The 18,460-nt window shown below is 45.2% G+C and overlaps 2 protein-coding genes across 3 annotated transcripts in view; one reads left to right on the top strand and one right to left on the bottom strand.

The window, feature by feature from the left end:
• gjb7 (gap junction protein beta 7) overlaps window positions 1-2,357 on the top strand; it is an 8,627-nt gene extending 6,270 nt beyond the window's left edge. The window contains exon 2 of the mRNA XM_031865917.1: window positions 262-2,357. Coding sequence (XP_031721777.1) covers window positions 277-1,056 — 780 coding nt within the window. The 5' untranslated portion in view covers window positions 262-276 and the 3' untranslated portion in view covers window positions 1,057-2,357. The remainder of the gene's footprint in view (window positions 1-261) is intronic.
• A 711-nt stretch (window positions 2,358-3,068) lies between these two features.
• znf292b (zinc finger protein 292b) lies at window positions 3,069-18,305 on the bottom strand. 2 transcript variants are annotated; one of them, XM_031865903.1, is made up of 9 exons: window positions 18,122-18,305; window positions 12,503-12,657; window positions 12,234-12,312; window positions 11,818-11,953; window positions 11,093-11,295; window positions 10,594-10,730; window positions 10,215-10,356; window positions 6,076-9,322; window positions 3,069-5,958 (listed from the first exon to the last, which is right to left on the bottom strand). In XM_031865903.1, exons 1-9 carry the CDS (start codon window positions 18,284-18,286, stop codon window positions 3,158-3,160), a joined length of 7,065 nt encoding a protein of 2,354 aa, XP_031721763.1. In that variant the 5' UTR covers window positions 18,287-18,305; the 3' UTR covers window positions 3,069-3,157. The 2 variants fall into 2 exon arrangements, with proteins under 2 accessions (XP_031721763.1, XP_031721762.1); XM_031865902.1 differs by having other exon boundaries at window positions 3,069-9,322.
• Between the last annotated feature and the right edge of the window lie 155 nt (window positions 18,306-18,460).

The raw sequence follows: 18,460 nt of genomic DNA, 5'->3' as shown, positions 1-18,460 counted from the left end.
TCTATATAGATCTATCTAGATATATCTATAGATCTAGATAGATCTATAGATATATAGATCTATCTAGATCTATAGATATATCTAGATAGATCTAGATATCTAGATCTAGATATCTAGATCTATCTAGATAGATAGATAGATAGATAGATAGATAGATATAAATTTGTGGTAGACTTGTAAAGAAAATAGAAAAAAATAAACTGGTATGTTTTTGCAAACAACTATATATTTAATTTCAGCTGGTGCTTTATTGCTCGACAGGAGACCGAGAGGAAGATGAACTGGGGCTTTTTGGAGAACATCCTCAGCGGGGTGAACAAGTACTCCACTGTGATCGGGCGCATCTGGCTCTCCGTGGTCTTCATCTTCAGGATCCTGGTGTACGTGGCGGCGGCTGAGCAGGTGTGGAAGGACGAGCAGAAGGACTTCGTGTGCAACACCCGGCAGCCCGGCTGCGAGAACGCCTGCTTCGACCACTTCTTCCCCATCTCGCAGGTGCGCCTCTGGGCCCTGCAGCTCATCATGGTGTCCACCCCGTCCCTGCTGGTGGCCCTGCACGTGGGCTACAGGGAGCACCGGGAGGCCAAGCACAAGTGCAAGCTGTACAAGGACAAAGGGAGCATCGACGGAGGTCTGTTCTGCACCTACATCGTCAGCCTGGTCTGCAAGATAACCTTCGAGGCCGGCTCCCTGTTCGCTTTCTACTACCTGTACGGCGGCTTCCAGGTGCCCATGCTGCTCCGCTGCAGCCAGAGTCCCTGTCCCAACACGGAGGACTGCTTCATCGCCAGAGCCACGGAGAAGAAGATCTTCCTCTACATCATGGGCTGCACCTCCATGCTGTGCATCGCCCTGAACTTCGCCGAGCTCCTGTACATCGTGTGGAAGCACTTGTGGAAATATTTCACGCGGCGGTACGTCCCCGTGAGGGAGAAGGCGGTCAGCCGATGCCGGTCACCTGTTTCCATTGTCAACGAGTTTGTGTCAGCTGAGCCCACAGTGAACACGGAGGACGGCACCACGCAGCCGGCTGAAAACCAGCCTGTCCAGTCCTAGAGGCGCTGGGAAGGACTGGGAGCTCATGTTCCCACCTCAAAGGGAAACCACAGAGGAACTGGCACGGACACTGCTGACACCTGATAATAATGTGCGATGATAAACAAACAAAACAAGAGGTAAACAGATGTGAGGTGCAGTTTGGCCTTAAGAGAAAAGCTTTGAGCAGACTAATTATGGATATTAATTAACAGACAAAAAAACATTACACATTCGTATTCCTCATTTAAACATTTTGAAATCGTCTTCTGTGATTTGGAGATTACAAAAACATTGTTTAGCGTGTTTACCGGGCAGGGAAGGTCAAATCAAAGTTGCATTGTGGGAAATGTAGGATCCAGTGTTTTTGGAGTTTGGACCTTACCGAGGACTTTAATCATTCCCAACACGCTTGTGCTTTCCTGCTCAATGTCTGCTGTGGAAAGAGCTCCATTTAACACATCTAAATGATTTATTTGGGGTCATAATGCAGCTGCAGAGCTGAACTGGAGGTTCCGCCGGTTATAAATGAAGTCAGTTATTTGGAGTCATTTGCTAAAACTCCTTGTAAAGTAAAAGTAGTCTTTGATGTCTTGAGAGCAATTTGGACCAAACAAATTAAATATATCTCCAACTATCGTACATGAGTTCAGAGGCCCAACATGTTAAATATAAAACAAACAGGACATACAGGAAATTATAATAAAAACAATAATCCTGCTACTTTGTGAGTGGGGATTGTCTTTTTTTTGTCAACCAAGACAAAAAGAGCTGCTGCTTTGACTGAATGAGAGCCGACAGCCAATCACATAACTAGCACTGCATGTCTGAAAAGTATTTATCATATATTGTACCTGGATTATTCATGTGATGACGTACTCGGCCGTCTCCTGAAGTTCAGTTTAGTTCAGTTCGTCCAAACACATTCAAAACAATAAAAGTGAACAAACTGTTTTCAGCCGCTGAGATGAAACAAAGACAATAGTGTTACACAGGTTGTGTGTATTCTGAAAGTCAGTTTGAAAATATTTCTCTGTTCTTTATTTCAATTTGTATCATTTGTCAATACTTACTGGATTCCTCGAGAGGATGAAGAGACTTCAACTTATTTTGTCTAAAGCAATGTTTAGCACAGGCTGGTACGTGTACGATGAATATTTAAATAAGCATCAAAATGAACAGGTTAGTTATTTGTTGCTCTTTGTGTAGCTGCACTTTGTTTAGAATGAATGTAACATCAGATCATGCTGTTCAATGACAATTCTACTGCTTGTGATTATGTGAAGTGCAATAATAAATTAATATATATACACACCACTAAATATGCTCTCTCTCAACTACACAATAAACACAATGCTTTTATTGGCAGTTAACCCGAAGACGGTTGCTCCTCTGCATTACATTATGAACAGGCTGCTGCTCAAAGTTCACCAGTACTACACGGTAAGCCTTCGTTTAAAAGGAAAGTTCAACATTTTGGGAAATACAGCACGTCTGAGTTTATGCGGAGCACAGAAAATTGTCCTTCAATCTGCTGATGAGGATTTAATTAAAAGAAACATTTTCTAGTTCAGAACTCATGTAACTCTGCAGCGTAGAGCCCATTAGTCTTTAACAATTAAAGATCTTCCACAATAAAAAGCTATTCCTAAACTGCGGTGCATGTAACAAAATGTAGAAAATGATGAAAAACAAGTCAAACTGGTTGTAAAAAACGGTTGATTTAATAATAAGACTGCTGGTGGCAGCAGGTGAGACTATATAACCAACACACAATAATCAACATCTGAGAATCACGAGCTACACACAACAATACAATCCGTTTCAAAGTCCATCTCTACGTCCCACAGGGATGATTAAGACAGCAAAGAGTCCTTTTCACATCGGCAATGTTCAGGGGACTTTTTGACCGTCCATAAATAAAAACATGCTATATACTTTTTCATAAAAAAAGACAAAAATTGTACAGATATTACAGTATAATCCTTTTAATAGCCGGATGTGTAAAAACTCTTTCACATGTAGGGCACCAGTCTGTAGCAGCTTCTACTCATTCTAGTCCTGAGGTTCTGCTTTACAAAAACTAAAATGCGGGAGTCACTTGTGTGTTTTTTTTTTTTTTTTACAATACCACTGTGGGTCGCGTGTCCTGCAGCTGTTTCAACATAAGGTCGGTGACGCCCGAAAAGGCCCCGTCTATTATTATTTTGACCTTGCTGAGTGATTTCTTGTTCTGCCGGTTGCTGAACCGGACACACGTGTCTCTGGAGTTCACACCGGACGTCTTTCTCCACGTTTCCGGGACGCCAACCGTCACCGTCAACGGATGTTCACATTTGTTTGACTGCTCCAGGAATTTTAGGAAAGACATTTCGAATCCCATGGGTTTGAAAGAGGCCAGCGGAGCGCTGTCCTCCTGCATTATTGCAGGACAAGAGGAGTCGGACTCGTCGTCCCGGCTGTAAGCTACTTCCACCTTGGTCGTGCGTGGGATTTTCTTGCGTTTCACAGATTTTCCTACCAGTTTTCGCGGTCGTCCCCGCTTGCGTTTGACCACCACGGAGCCATCCGAACTTTCATCGTTGGTTAATTTGCTTTCGAACACTGTGGCGGGGGACCCTGCCAAGGTCCTCTTGCGTAGGACGGGCTTCTTATACCCATAAGCCCCTCCTTCCAGGCCGGTGGCGTCTGATGTGAACTCGCCGTCTGACTGGTCAGACGTGTTTTCCGATTTGGAATCGTCGCTTCTGATGGAGCGGCACTTCTGCCTGGGGAACTTTTTGCAGAATATGAAGTGACTCCTTTGCTGTTCCAGGTACTTTTCTGACAGTCCGTGCTCCACGTAATGTTTTAATATGCTCCGCTCCGATCTCATGACTGAATCGCAGCCTTTAATCATACATGGATATTGTTGAGGAACTTTCTTGGTGCACATTGAAGAGGCCTCTACTTTAGATTTCAGGGAGGGTTTTCCATATTTAGTCCAGTGGTTGCTTTTCCCCTTGTTCACTCGCTTTGCGTCACTTGCCTTCTGGAGGATCTTTTTATTGCTCTCTATGTTTTCCTTCCCATTACTCGTCTTGGTAATTTGGTAATGCAAAGGCTTAGCATTGGGTTTAATCCCGTCTTCGTTTATCTGTTGATTATTCAGTTTGGTCTGGTACAGGTCCTCATGCTTCTTCATGAAATGTCTGAGCATGTTCGACTTTGTGGCGTACGTACGGTCACACCCTTCGATTTCACACTTGAACGAGTTATTGAACGGATCCGCTTTGGCCAGCTTCATATCTTTATGCTGCTCTTTGACGTGTGCTATATACTTCCAGAAGGCGGTGAAGGAGGCCGTACAACCCTGCTGGCTGCAAGCAAACCTGCCGAGCTTGATGCTGGACAAGAGGCTGCCGACCTTATCCAGGCTGAAACCGTGCAGCTGTAAGTAATGCTGCAAAACGTGGGGAACTTCCTGGAAAACTCGGGAGCAGTCTTTGACTTGGCATCTGAACTCTGAAATTTGGGGGAGGTCCACATCTGGCTCCTCCTCACTGTGGTCCATCGTGTCGTCCTGGTCGTCGCTCTGGTCCTGCTCTTTGTTCACCTCCAGCGCCGACAGAGCAGACTGGTGAACAGCCCTGTAGTGGAGGATCAGATTGTGCTGGATGGTGAAGGCTGCCACGCAACCTTGATGAACGCAGCGATAGGGTCTGTACGGACTCATGGCGCCCCTCGAGTGGGCCTTCTTCTCTTTCGTCTTCTTGGTAATGTCTATGCTTGGCTTAACTACTGCCTGCCCGTTGACGGCAGATTGTTTTCCGGGAGTCGGAGGCCCGTCGGCTTGAGCCGCGGCAGACAGAGCCTGGGTGAGAAGAGCTGACATTTCGGGCAAATGGGCATGAAGTTGTTTACCACCTGCACGCTGAAGATGAGACCACTGCCGTGCTGACTGACCGGTTGATGTGGAGCTGTGGGCCTGCACTGGTGGAGTCATCGCTTGGTTGTGCATGGGGGCGGTTTGCAAGGGCTGAATGACCGTGGAGCGATTGTCATCTTGAAATTTCTGATTGGTTACGTCCATGTTAGTGAGCGATACGAACGCCTGCGATGCGTACTCGCGTTTGATCCCGTCTTGGAGTGAAGTGGGCGTCGGGGTGTGCGCTGCTGCAGATATAGATTTTTGAAGAGCAGCAGTTGCAGCAGCTTTGGCCTCTCTGCGCTTCAAATCCAGGTCTGCGATTTCTTTAGCCGATAACCTGTGAATGGACTGGTAGTGAGCGCGCAGGTTTGAGTTACGAGTGAATCTTTTGCTACATTTTTCACACTTGAAAGGAGCGTATTGGCCGTACTTTTTCTTGACCACATTCACCATCTCAATCGTGTAGTTGTGAGCTTTGGCGAGGTGTTTCCAAAGTGCTTCACTCGATATGGAACTAAACGGGCAGTTCTCACAAGCAAACGGCATGAGAAAGGGCTTTGGGAATACGGTTTGGCTTTGCGTAGGGATGTCACTTTGTTTCACAGGAGGGGACGCTTGTTCAGATATGTCTCTGACTAAATCGAGCCTTTCAAATGCACTTTGAATTTCTGTCATCCACTGTTGCTGGCCGGCAGATAACTGACCGGGCTCAAGATCTGCACCATTTGCCGGGACCCGTGTGGGGCTCAGGACCTCCTGCTTCGGGGTGGAGGTCTCTCTGAAACAGGTAAAGCTCCGTGTGTTCAGTAGTCCACAGTGGAGACCGCTTTCAGGAGCAGCGGCGGAAGCCTCTTCTTTGAGAATGTGAGAGAGAAGTGGGTCAGGAAACTCACTTCCATCAAACGCATCGACGTCGGGCTGATAATGGGCCGTACCGAACAAATCGTCCTCTTGCTTCACCTGGATGTTTTCTGTATGCTGTATGACGGAGCTCCCTGGCAAGCGTTCACCACCTAAATAGGGAACACAAGGGTTTTGGAACAATGGCAGGGGAGCAGGTGTGTTAACAAAAAGATCGGACAAGTTGGATTCAGCCATGATCTGCTTAAGAATGTCATCACTTGACTCACCATTGCCATATACTGGCAAATTATCTTGTGAATAGTTAGGGGCGAGGTAATCTTTTGCTGAACCATTTGTTACCGACTGATGGGGCTTCTCCTGATAAACGGCAGGAGGACTGTAAGACGACGGTGGCTGAGCGGCGTTAACCGTTTGCTCCGAGTTGAGAAGGTCGAGAAAGGAAGCTGGCAGGTCCGTGTTGAGCTCCGACTCATCGTAGGGTTTACAGCTCACACGCTTGGACAAATGGCCTCCGAGGGATTTGGGACTGTCAAATTGTCTATAACACCTGCAACAAACAAATTTGCCATCCCTAAGAATAGCTGGCCATTTGGTCCTTCTGTTTTTTCTGACTGGCTTTTGAATTTCAGGGTTGTTTTCAGAGACGGCCGGGCCCTTTAGAGGTTGGTTGTTAATGTGCTTTTGGCTCGCACTGACTGGAGAGGGAAAATGAGAGTGCATATTACTTTGCATTGATTTTGTTTTTTCTGGTGCCCTGGAACCGGAGACTAAACAGCTTTGCATCTGTGACGTATATGGCGGAATGAGGTCTTCTGCTTGTTGAGACGCTTCCTTAGCACCGTCCATGTACGAGGGCACAGCTGGCTGGGATGCATTCTGTGGTGACTGCAAGGAATCGACTCGCATGCTAGATGGGTAGACTTGGGAAGAGCTACAGTTTTGCATTTGTTCAGTTCCACGAGCCGAGAGCCAATTTTGACAACCTGAAACTTGTGACTGCGTAGTTATTGGAGTCGTGTGCCTTCCCAGCTGAGAGAGGCCGACGGGATTTGAAACGTTTTCCATCCGGACTGAAGCATTCTGGTTGTGGGCAGATAAGGAATGGGAATGTAGAGCAGAACAGTTTAACCGTACACCCATATTAATATAAGGAGGCGATTGGATGACGTTCTGCCTCTGGACTCCATGAACTGGTACACCGCTGGCTGGCTGGTTCTGAACCGAGGCGGCCGGACCGAGATGTCCAACGGATGATGTGCTCGGTGCCGGAGCGTAGCTTATCTCGATTTTAGTCCGAGCAACTCTCCATTGTTCATAGAACTCTGAGTGGATGGTTTTCATGTGCTTGACCACGCTTCTGAAGGAGCTGTAGTGCCTCGTGCACGTTTCAAACGGGCAGTGGAATCGCTCCCTGTGTCCCGGCGGGGGACCCGAGTTCGTCACAGAGTTCTCCGATCTGTTCCCAGTTAGAGGCTGAGGGGTTAATGTTGGAGGGAGGGGTTGGGACATTGCTGGCTCTAAGGAGTTCTGGGACAACGGAAATGTCAACAGGTTGCTGCTACACATGGGCCCTTGTGGCCCCAGCAATGTTGAGTTGCAGTCGGAGTTGTATCCAGTATTACTGGGGAACATTTGTGGCAAGACACCGGTATTACAGCCATGTGACACGTTACCTAAATTAGCTTCAAATGGAGGTACTGGTTGATTCTGTTGGGGCGGTCTCATGTTATCAAAAGAATGAGCACCTGAACCACATCTGGGTCCATTTGGATCGGAGAAGTGGGAATGCGCAGGCTGAATAACAGAATGATTTAAAGTCTGTGTCCGACTGGTGATTGAGCAAGGCGTGTTTTCCGTTTCTTGCTTGACTCCGTATTGTCCGAAGGTTTCCACGGGTGGTTGTGAGGATTTCAGTAAGCTCTCAATGGACACCGCCAGCCTTCCATTACTTGAATTTCCGTCACTCTCTGGTTTCCAGGTTTCTTGTGAACCCTCTTGTTTAATGGGCGCGTGATTGCAAAGCATTTGTTCAATGAGTGACGGGCCGGGCTGCATATTTTGAGAGACGAGTTCAGACGACGGGCTTTCCTCCTCCTCCTGCGTGGCGGCGTGCCCTTCCTGGTGCAAATCCAGCTGCTCCTGCGAATGGAAAACTTTCCCACACTCCACAACTTTACAAGTGAACGTTTTATAATGCTGGGCCTCGTGGTCATACAGTTTGAAGGCCTCGTTGAAAATCTTGCCGCAATTGGGGAACATGCATCTAGCTCTAAAAACAGAATGTGTTTTCCTGTGTAGAAAGAGTTCAGTGTTGGACAGGAAACTCGCCTTGCAGGTCAACTGTATACATATGTAAGGCCTCACGCCACAGTGGACCTGCAGGTGATCGTTCAGGTGGGTGACGTTAATAAAGTGCCGGCGGCAGTACTGGCAAACAACCTTTTTGCTCTGCATTTCCAGGAAAGTCTTAGCTTCCTCGTTGTCCCCGTGACCTTTAACATGCGCAACGAGATTTCTGAAAAACTTGAAGCTCCTTCTGCATTTCCCGACCGGGCACACATTGTCATCGCTGTTATCCATGTTCCGCCGGGCCACTTTGGACGGAACACTCCGTCTCAACCCCCCATTTTGACCTAAGGAGGCGCCGTTTGCATGAACTTTGTTTTCCGTCTTGGACTTCAACGCTGCGATAACGGGGGCCGCCGTTTTGGGATCGGCCAATTTCTTGTTCGTCTTCATGGCGGTCAGCCTCTCCTTGCACGACTCTTTAACATGCGACGTCACATGGGGAAGCAACGTGTCTTTTGAGGTAAAGGATTGAGTACATATTGGGCAGCTGTATACTCCACCGCTCAGATGAGTCTGTGCATGGCGTACGATCCTGTGGCCCAGGAACTCCTTGTCACACAGCACACAGTACTGCATGTACGCCTGCCAGTTCCTGAACCTGGCAGATATGAAACCTTTCTCTCTCAGTTTCTTCATTTCTCTGTTCTTCTGTCTCTTGTCGGTTATATCGTTTAGTTCATAAGTGCCACTGCCGATGTGGTCTGGGATATTCCTGAACCCCCCCTGACAGAGGTAGTCTTCCTCTTCCTCGGGGTCCTCGGTATCGTTCAGCAAGTCAATGGACGACACTATTGAAGCTTCCTCGCCCATCAGTGCCAGACAGTGACGCTTCAGTGTCTTCCAGTCCCAGAACTCCGGGTCAAAAGGCCACTGGGTTTTAAAAACCAGCAGGAGCTCGCAGCGTAGAGAGTTGGGAACCGGCATACTCTCCTCCTCTACTTTCTGATCCGGTTCGTTGTAAAGAGTCTCCACAGCATAGTAGGAATCCACCGTGGGCTCCAGGAGGAACTCTGTCAGCTGGCAGGCTCGCTTGACCTCCAGGTCAGTGGGAAGCAAGCAGGAAATAGTTTTACACACCGTGGCCTTGGTGTTCCCATCATTCGATTCCATTCGCAGAGCCCTGATGCACATTTCAATGCACACCGGCAGTCCAACGCTGTCAATCTATGGGAAAAACAAAAGAGGAAGCCGATCACATGGAGCACCTGGGACTACAAATAATAAAGCAAAGCCAGTGTCACGAGGGGTCGTCTTAACAGCAGTGTTGTACGGTCTCTGTCTAAAAGGGAGAACTTGTCTAAGATGAAGAGAAGGTTGTACATGTTGCCTGCCAATAAGTAAACAGTTGTCAATTAACGATACTTTCTCATCTCTTAAGTTACAATGTTGTAAATATATAAATAATGACACGATAAGTAGCAGGCGTCAAAATAGACTCCGTGATCGTGATGTTATTGGCTGATCGGCCCCCCAACAATACTAATCGGAGCGCGCTCACATGTTTATGCATTGAGCAGAGCAAACCCACACATGTAGCCTTTGAGCCCATCCAGAATATTTGCAGTATAATAAACTCAGCCCCTGTAAGCCTGAAAGGTTGCTTTGTGTTCTCCTGTGCAGAGGGCAGCAGCTTCAGTCTGCATCATCAATAAGCTCAGTGTGTTCCAAATACTTCTATCACTGCCAGAATACGATTAAACACACTTCTATTTTCCACGCCGTCAGCGTTTTAGGTTTGTTGCTTATGACTAATGTAATCAAACACAGCAGCATGTAAAAACATCCTGCTGTTATTTTGGCGAGTATTGGCTTGAGACATGATCAAACGGTTGTGATGCAAACGGTTGTGATGCATGAGAATCCATTGAACATGAATTAAAGCCACAGAACCGACCTTTCAAGCTTCCATGCAGTGAGTTTTGATACTGACAAGATTTGCTTTAAACTGAAAAGTATTAAAGAAACTATGCTGAACAATGATTTGTAGAAAGTTGAGAATTAAAGGGTGCTAATAACTTGTTCTTCACAGTTTGATGACAGCTGACCGTTTACTGACCTCTGATTGGATGACCTTAATGAGGAACAGGATGTGGTACACGGTTTTAGAAAGCAACGACATCCGGCGACATCGGTCGAGGAACGCTTGCTCCGACTGCTCCAATCTCTTCAGCAGCTTGCTCCAAAATAGAGTGAGCTCCCTGGATAGAAGAAACGGAATTCATTGGTCATTTATTTGTCTGTGTCGTCTTAATATCTATTTAAATCAATCTATTCACGCTCATACTGACCATCAGCCTTTAAATACTCAAGACAAGACACAGTGACACAAACACGGAAGCGTTAACGACACCGCATACTGCATTGAACTTCGGTCTTTTCCCCACACTCTCCTCTAAAAGGATGACTCTTCTCCTCCTCGTCTTGTGATTTCTTACCAGGCACAGTACGTGTCTCCTTGGAGAAGCTGCCGGGTCAGGAAGGCCGAGCACAAGCTGAGCGCTGCCCTCTCGTCTCCGTCCGACTCCAGGTTGCAGATCATCTCCAACACATCGCGGCAATCCTCCTTGGAAAGCTGCACAGATGGATGACATGTGCACAGTCAGCAGGTTTATCTATCCTTTTGAGGAAAACACCCACAAGCTCCATCATCTAATATTCATAAAGTAATAGGAGGCACCGATGTGTGGTGTCTCTCAAATTGCTTTTAAGTGTAGTCTGCCATCGTGTGGCAGGGAAACGTATTACAGGAAAGTATCAGAAGTTAACAACATCGTAACATAACACATGGCAAAGACTGTTAATCTGGTCTGCCTGATCCAACTAATACAATACAAAGCTTTTTGCCAAGCTCTTTCTTGTACGTTTAAATAAAGAACAAACAAACAAACGTATACAAATGCGAGTCAGTAAACTCAGCTACGCAGCTCCACTCACCTCGTCCATCAGCTGGTCCTGAGCTGAGGTAGCACAGAGGCAGACGAGGTACATCTGCTTGAAAAGTCCCTTCCCCTGGAAGGCACGACACTCGGAGCACACCTTGGCCAGCAGAGCAGCCTTCCCCTGCTGATCCTCCTTCATCAGCTGTCTCACTCTCATCTCACACAGCACCGGGCCCTCCTGCACCAGGAACTCCTCCACTGGAAAACAGCGGGACCATTTTATAAAGTGTGTGAGAATATGTAAACAAGAGTACACCCGTATCTTTAAATAAATGCTTGATACGGTCACATCATCTTCAACACGACCCGTGTTCCTACTATTCACAGAGCGGTACGACCACTCTGAATATTTGATGTCTCAGCACTCATCCTATTGAGAAAACTGCTCATCTCAAAGTAGTGATGACATTTCAAGAACCGTCTCGGGCTTCGTTTTTGAGGAGCTCGCCTCCACAATTGGACTTGGTGAATAAACCTGCAACAGACATGTTTTGTTCTTACAGAACGCTGTCTCGGTGCCACAGCTCCTCGTGAGGATTTATCGATTACTCGTGTGGATGTGAAAAGAAAGGTGAAGGAGATGGCGTCCCTAATTTATAATTTAACTCTGGATATCTGTCACCACTGCACAGTAGTTTGCGTCAGAAACACTTGAAAAATGAAAACTCGCTTTAACTGTATTAAAGTGTTGGAACTGTGAGAACCAGCGCAGGAGCTCACCGTGTTCAGTCTGCAGGTTCTCCTCGGACAGAAGGCCCTGCAGGACTCTGTTGGTCCAAACACCGTCACACCGGCCCAAAGCAGAGAGCTGGGACAGCTGGGTGACTCTGTTCTCCTGCAGCGCACTGTAAGCAAACTGAACACAAGAGGAAGAATACATGACTTCAAAGATAACATGCAGAAGGTATCTAAAGTCCATTTAGTCAAAAGTTTGAATTACAAATGAACAACAACCGCGATTAATGCAGTTTGTGGAGATTTTTCAACTCTTAGTCTGTTTAAGGACAAGAGCAGCGGTTACATAGTGTCAATCCTGTTCTTACATAACCAAAGGAAGTGTCGGGTCATGGTTTTAGTTCTGGCCTTGTATTTATTTTAAATGATAATATATATTTGAAATAAATCCTCAGCTTTACCTGCACACATGACTTGAACTCCTTCCATAAGCCATTAGGAACATCCGTCTTCAGTGAGAGCAGAAGCTCCACAAAACTCCTGCAAGACGATCAACAAAAACACAATATTGATCCGTGTCTGCACTTTAAACATGGAACTGATAGAATCAACAAAGGAAGCTAGAATTCAGCTTTTGAAACAGAGTTGCCTTCAGCATACTGATGATTGATTACAGGGGTTAAACTCCTATATCTCATCTGCAGTTAATCACATCAGGAAGGGTACTCACAGGGAGAGCCTCTCAACCACAAGAGGAACATTTTCACACTGCAGTGAGAGGTATGGAGAGGCCTGGGCGTAGCTCAGCAGAGCAACTACGTACACTTCCACCAGCGCCAAGGGCTCTTCCTCTATCCTCCAGCGGCCCGCATACTCCAGCAGTGTCTGCAGAGAGAGAGAGAGAGAGAGAGAACCACGGTCACTCATCCAGTAAACAGGTCACAGGAATTCTGTTTGCAATGACAACTTTGAACCGGCATGTTGAAAATAGAAACCAAAGGTTGGGTATTGAGCACAAGCAGTTAGACCCATCAGGGCAAAGACATGAGGAACAAAAAGCTCAAAGGAAAATGCAAGAAGACATTCTACATCTGTCATACATCATGGCCTTCAATGTTTAAATCCCAGGGATACTAATTACTATCTGTCCCACATTTCCATCAAAGTCATCATCCTTCAACTGCTTCTTCATTCAGATTAAAGCAGCAACTTAACTTGAGCTTTTCATCATAGCATGCCACATTCCACCGTTCATACATTACTGGTATAATTTAACTTTTAACGCCCACAATGCAGCGCTGCGTCAGCTTTTTGACATCCAGCATTTCACGTCCCTATTTCTTCAGATATTGCCTTTTCTAGTATTAACTGTTTGCCTCGTCAGCAATCATACAGGTGAAAACATCACTACAAGGTTTGAAAAATGATGGCCCATCACACTCACACACACACACACACACACACACACACGAGCCACAGGGAGCAACGCACCAGCTCACATGATCTCATGGGACAGCAGGTGTAAACTAAACAGACGGACATGGTGTATAGTGTGCGGTAGTCAGATGGCTAAACAAGTCGGGACGAGGAAGTTGAGGCTTATTGTGATAGTTTGATCCATCCTCGTGTGGGTTGCACAATGCATACATGCAATATATGATCCGTAGGGATGCACAGACACCAGTATCCCCCTTCACCGGTGCAGAAGAGTGAGCAGCCACTGTGATGTGGACACATGCAGCCACATTGAGCTGACGTTATCCTCGCCGTAGTGAAGCGCGTATGCCAGAAAACAACGTAATCACGGCCGGCATGTGATGCGCGTAGTGGCCAGTGGTTGTGGTGCTTAGTCGTGGCACCTCCGATTGTTTTGTAACTTGGCATGCACGATCACATCACTGTCACAAATAATGAACAGATAAAAGCACTACTTACATCTCGAGGGATTATACAAAGAAACAAAACGTCTTCCAAAAAAAAAAAATCTTCATCCGAGTAAATATTTTGCAGCCAAATCAACTTGTTTACATGATATTCAACCTTTGTTTCTTTATCATGCTTTTAATACTTAACTTGTTTCTTTACAGGGTGTGTTTACAGGCAACACTGTGGTCCAAGAATTTAGTTGACTCCGTGTGTGTGTGTGTGTGTGTGTGACTCATCGTCACTCTCAACCAAACTCATGCGTCCCATGTCAACTGATGATTAATTAAAGTGAAAGGGGTTAGCCTCGGAATTAGCAACAACTACAGCTCCTCCGGCTCTGGTGCACTTAAGGTGAAACAGTTCATTATTTCCATCCCTCCTGCAGAGAGCTACGCTCTGTTTGGACCAGGAAAACACAACATTGCATGTTCAAATCTCTGCAACAAAGATTGTTAGAACCGCAAGTACTCGTATCGGTACTCGGCAAGTACTGTAGAGTAAATACGTGTACTTGGTCTGATGGGAAAACAAACACCGACTTTGATTCCCCGCTTTAAAGCCTCCTCGACATTATGAACAGCAACGCTGACCGTGGTCAGGAAAGCCAATGCAGTTTTGTGAGGCTGGATATTTGCAGGAAGGGAAGTGAGCCAAGAGAAGCTCTGTTTACAGAGAGCACGCTCTCTGCTTCTCACATGTCTGAACTTCAGCCTACACACTCATGATCCTCCACCCACAGCCTCTCACTCTGGGCTCTTTAACACCCGAGAGACCCGACATACGAGAACAAAATCAACTCAAAAGGCCATTTACAAAGCAAGCCATTGCAAAGTACACTGCCGTTCAGAAGGTACTATTTGTACAAATTTAGTTGTGTAATGGATTGTTTTAAAAGGTAAAATAAGATAGAACTTTATTAATCCCGAAGGAAATATTACCAGAGTTTCATTAAGGATTAAAACAGAAGAATGGAATAAAAATTATGAACATATATGAACAATGAGTAACAAGTATTAAGTGTAAGAGAAATAAAAGTGACACCATTGCAAAATAGAACACAATAAGGGGAAGGTAAACAAATAAAGTAAATAATTCAACTTAAGTAGAAAAGTAATATTGAGCGTAATATTGAAGAAGTGGTAGAAAGTTACATTGGACATAGATCAATGAAAATATTGCAGATTAAAAATGAAATGTAATACAGGACGATGTTTAAAATAAGTACTATTGAACATGATATGGTTATTATTGTTTTATACCAAAGATGTTGAAGATGTGTTTGATGCAAATATCTTGATCCCATAAAAACAAAAACACACTAAGAGAATATGTGACAGAAACAAACGACTGTAAACCCAGAAGGAAAAGATTGGGTTAAAGACAGGATGATCGTGGGGAGCAGCCAGGAAAGGTCCTGGAAGTAATCTGTGCACAAAGATCTTTTCCTCTCCGATGCATAGTGACCTAGCAGAGGTATTGGGGGTTTTCCTTAACACCAGAGGAGTTGCTGTAGTTTTGGATTTGGTTGAAAGAAAACATCCTCCGATTAAGAGCCGTGCTTAACCCGCTCTTCTTAACATGCCCCCGTTAACACTGGGGGAAAGAAAAGGCTCCAGTGCTTTGTTGACTAGGATTGTGCTGATACGTACTTCCATAGACCAGTCTGCCTTCAGCCAGATGTTCCATGAAACTGTCAGCTTTGAAACTGGCTGTCAAGTTAGACAACAGACAGCTGCTTTTGTTTGAATATTAACATATTCTAACACCTAATTATCTAAGAGGCTGTTACACACAATCATTTCAGGAAACAGTGATGGTTGAGTATTGTTTCTGGGTCCTCTATCAAACACAAAAACAAGTGGCTCACCTACACTTATAAGTGATGTCCTGAGCCATCCAAGCACATTTGAATGCATTGCTATGTGCTAAAATAACATGAATAAACACTGATCCTTCCCTGTACGACAATCATACAGTACAGCATTTCACTGCAATATACAAGTGTATGAAACAAGTGAGGGACAAGTTATTTGGGCACACCGGTGCAACTGACTCAGCGTTTTGATGATCCACTCTGTAACACCACTGTACAATCGCAGGTGGACTGAGTGAGGTCGTAGTTTGCGTGACTAGGGTTGGGCGGGTGTTTCTGTTCTCGTATCGAGATTACCTTAGTTCTGTTAGTAAGTCAGTTTATATTGCCTTAATATCTGGATACGTTCTCCCAGTTACACTTTCATTGATATAATATCAATAAGTTAAGCTCATCAATTTAAGTGCAACTTCACCCCCAGGTCTGAAACTAAGGCCTCCCACTGCACAATCTTGGAAAAGTGCAACAAAAAAGTGGTCAAGGAGCTGAGAGACGACTTCATGCCCACCTCCCTTTGACTAAAGCCTCGACAAACACGACGGCTACAGCAGCTTGGATAATATCTATATGGCACGGGTCACTGAACTTGATGGATTTACTTCACCTGACCACAAGTGAGACAAGAATTACCCCCGCGGTCCCTCGGCCTCACTACCTGCTGCTCTGAGACTACTTAACCGGGAGTGGAGCAGAGAAGCACAGTTGCGGCGGTAGAAACTCAGATTCAGTGGCTGAAAAACAACTCAATGATTCATCGAGACACTCTTGTCACAGCGTAGGGAAGCGCACTGCTGGTCGTTAACGAGGATTCACCAGATGTAATGTGCTTAAATCCCAGAACACAGAAATGATAGAAAGGGCTTGTGATGTGCTGTGATTGTAATAATATGCAGTGGTGACTAAAAAAGTGAAAACGATGGGCGCGGTGGGTAGATGCGTGCAGGAGTGTCTCGTTGGGGACTGGCCCTGCAAAATTAGGGCTAAATTTAAAACAGCAGATGCCATTTTCAACCACAAAATGCCAAATGTTATACATTTGGTTACAAATTTTAACATTAAAACCTGCATTGGTGTGCTTCATCAAAGTAGAGTCATAACATTTACTTTATATCTTTAAAAAATGAGTTGGTCGGACCTTTGGTAAACTCCTATTTAAGTGTCAAAATATAAAAATGTGTTTTATGTAAACTCTTATATTGTGAGTGATAAACTCTTTGTTTGCCTTCCTGTCTCTGTATGTAAATAATTAAATAGTTTTGGGTTTATTTTGTTTCAAGAGTGCATTTTATTCTCGAGTGAACCTTAAAAAGGAGTTAGAGAATCCCATGCATCAATATTACCACCATCACTCATGCATATAATAATAATGAAACTAGATGCAACAACACATCACATGAATCAACTTATAAGCAAAAATAAATTTTCTGTCCTTGGCTCAGCATTCTTGACATAATTGGGAAACTAACCCGGTTCGGTTATTTCTCACTCAATACGATGAGACTTTGTGAATCTTAATAATTATGTTTAAACGCATGTGTACATTATTTTTGGATTATCTAGCCTATGCATTTTTCCTTTACTATTGTGTCTCACTTCTGGAGACAGAGGAAATCATTTTTCCTCCAACCAAGAAATAGGGATGAGATGCTTTGGTGCAGATCCGCCCTCCACACACTCAACACGCTATTCACATCTCTTTAACAACTGCATTGTACAGATGGCTTACTAATGGGGCATCGTGCAGGACTCGAGGGTTGCCTGGCTGTATATTTAGGATCTATTGCTTTAGGATGCAACTTTGGGTCAAAGAACGCCGTGTCGCTTCTGCAAAGCGTGCGTTTTATTTGGCACGTACGCACAGCTAAATCCATCGCGGGAGAAAAACTCAAATCCGTGCTGTTATCCTGTAAAATCGCAACATATTCGGGACATTTCATGCAAAGAAGTCAACTTTATAATGACATTGTTGTTGACTGCAAAATGCATGGCACTGGCTACTACTAAACCTGTTAAATACAAGACCAATCCGATCTGCTAATGGACAATCAGGGAAATTATACTGACGTGCACGCGCATGTAGCCAAACATACCATGGCTAAGAGCTAATGTTGGCTAGCCGCAGGTAGCACCGTTATGGCTGATTACTGGGAATAATTAATAGCACCAAACCTTGGACACGTGCAGGTATTCGTCTACTGGAACCAGTCGATGACATACAACTATATATATGTAAAGGACTTTTAACATCAATTACATTAAGCTTAACTAACGTTACACCTCCTGCAGACACAGCTGTGAGCTAGCGTGTGCCATTAGCTGGCTGAGCTAGCGATGTCAGCGGACGGATTTGAATCATATTTATTCTGCTTGACCGATTACTCTACAGTTTGACCACTGCACATAGTTCAACTCTGTAACGTCAACAGTTGCATTGTTTAACAACCAAACCTCTCACTGGGTTATCCGGTAGACCAGGACGTAACATTATGTTACCATTAACGTGAATGCTAGCTATGCTATCTCGTTAGCTACCGTTAAATATGAACTCACCCTGCAAAACTCTTGGCAGTACTCGGAGGAGGATTGTGTTGGAGCCTCTCCGCTGTCTTTAACCACCACTTCTTGCAGCTCTCGCAGCCGTTGTCTGAGTTCCCCGATCGTTTCACTGACACCGTTCTCAGGACTACGGTCCTGCTCGGCCTCCTCGTCCGCCATCTTCACACCCAGCTCCTGCGCGTACCACCACAGCGTAGCTACGTTCTGCAGCACGTGACAATGTGTACGTATGACGCAGTGACTGCAGAGGTCATTTCCGGATTAGTTTATAATACTGAAGAATGACGTGACTTGAATGTACATATTCCTTTCCCCTGCATAAATATATATATA

Source organism: Anarrhichthys ocellatus, unplaced genomic scaffold (genome assembly GCF_004355925.1).
Source record: "Anarrhichthys ocellatus isolate YVR2014 unplaced genomic scaffold, GSC_Weel_1.0 scaffold34, whole genome shotgun sequence".
NCBI classification, from domain to species: Eukaryota; Metazoa; Chordata; class Actinopteri; order Perciformes; family Anarhichadidae; genus Anarrhichthys; species Anarrhichthys ocellatus.
This window is presented reverse-complemented; position numbering and strand designations above follow the sequence as displayed.

Bases quoted from the DNA above. Each gene is read 5' to 3' on its own strand.
- znf292b (XM_031865902.1), bottom strand. From the start codon at position 18,286: ATGGCGGACGAGGAGGCCGAGCAGGACCGTAGTCCTGAGAACGGTGTC. The intron at 11,296-11,817 runs GTGAGCTCCTGC...GCTGTTTTCCAG, and splicing joins GAACCTGCAGACTGAACACG to TGGAGGAGTTCCTGGTGCAG. The intron at 10,731-11,092 runs GTGAGTGGAGCT...CCATCTGTGCAG, and splicing joins AGGACCAGCTGATGGACGAG to CTTTCCAAGGAGGATTGCCG.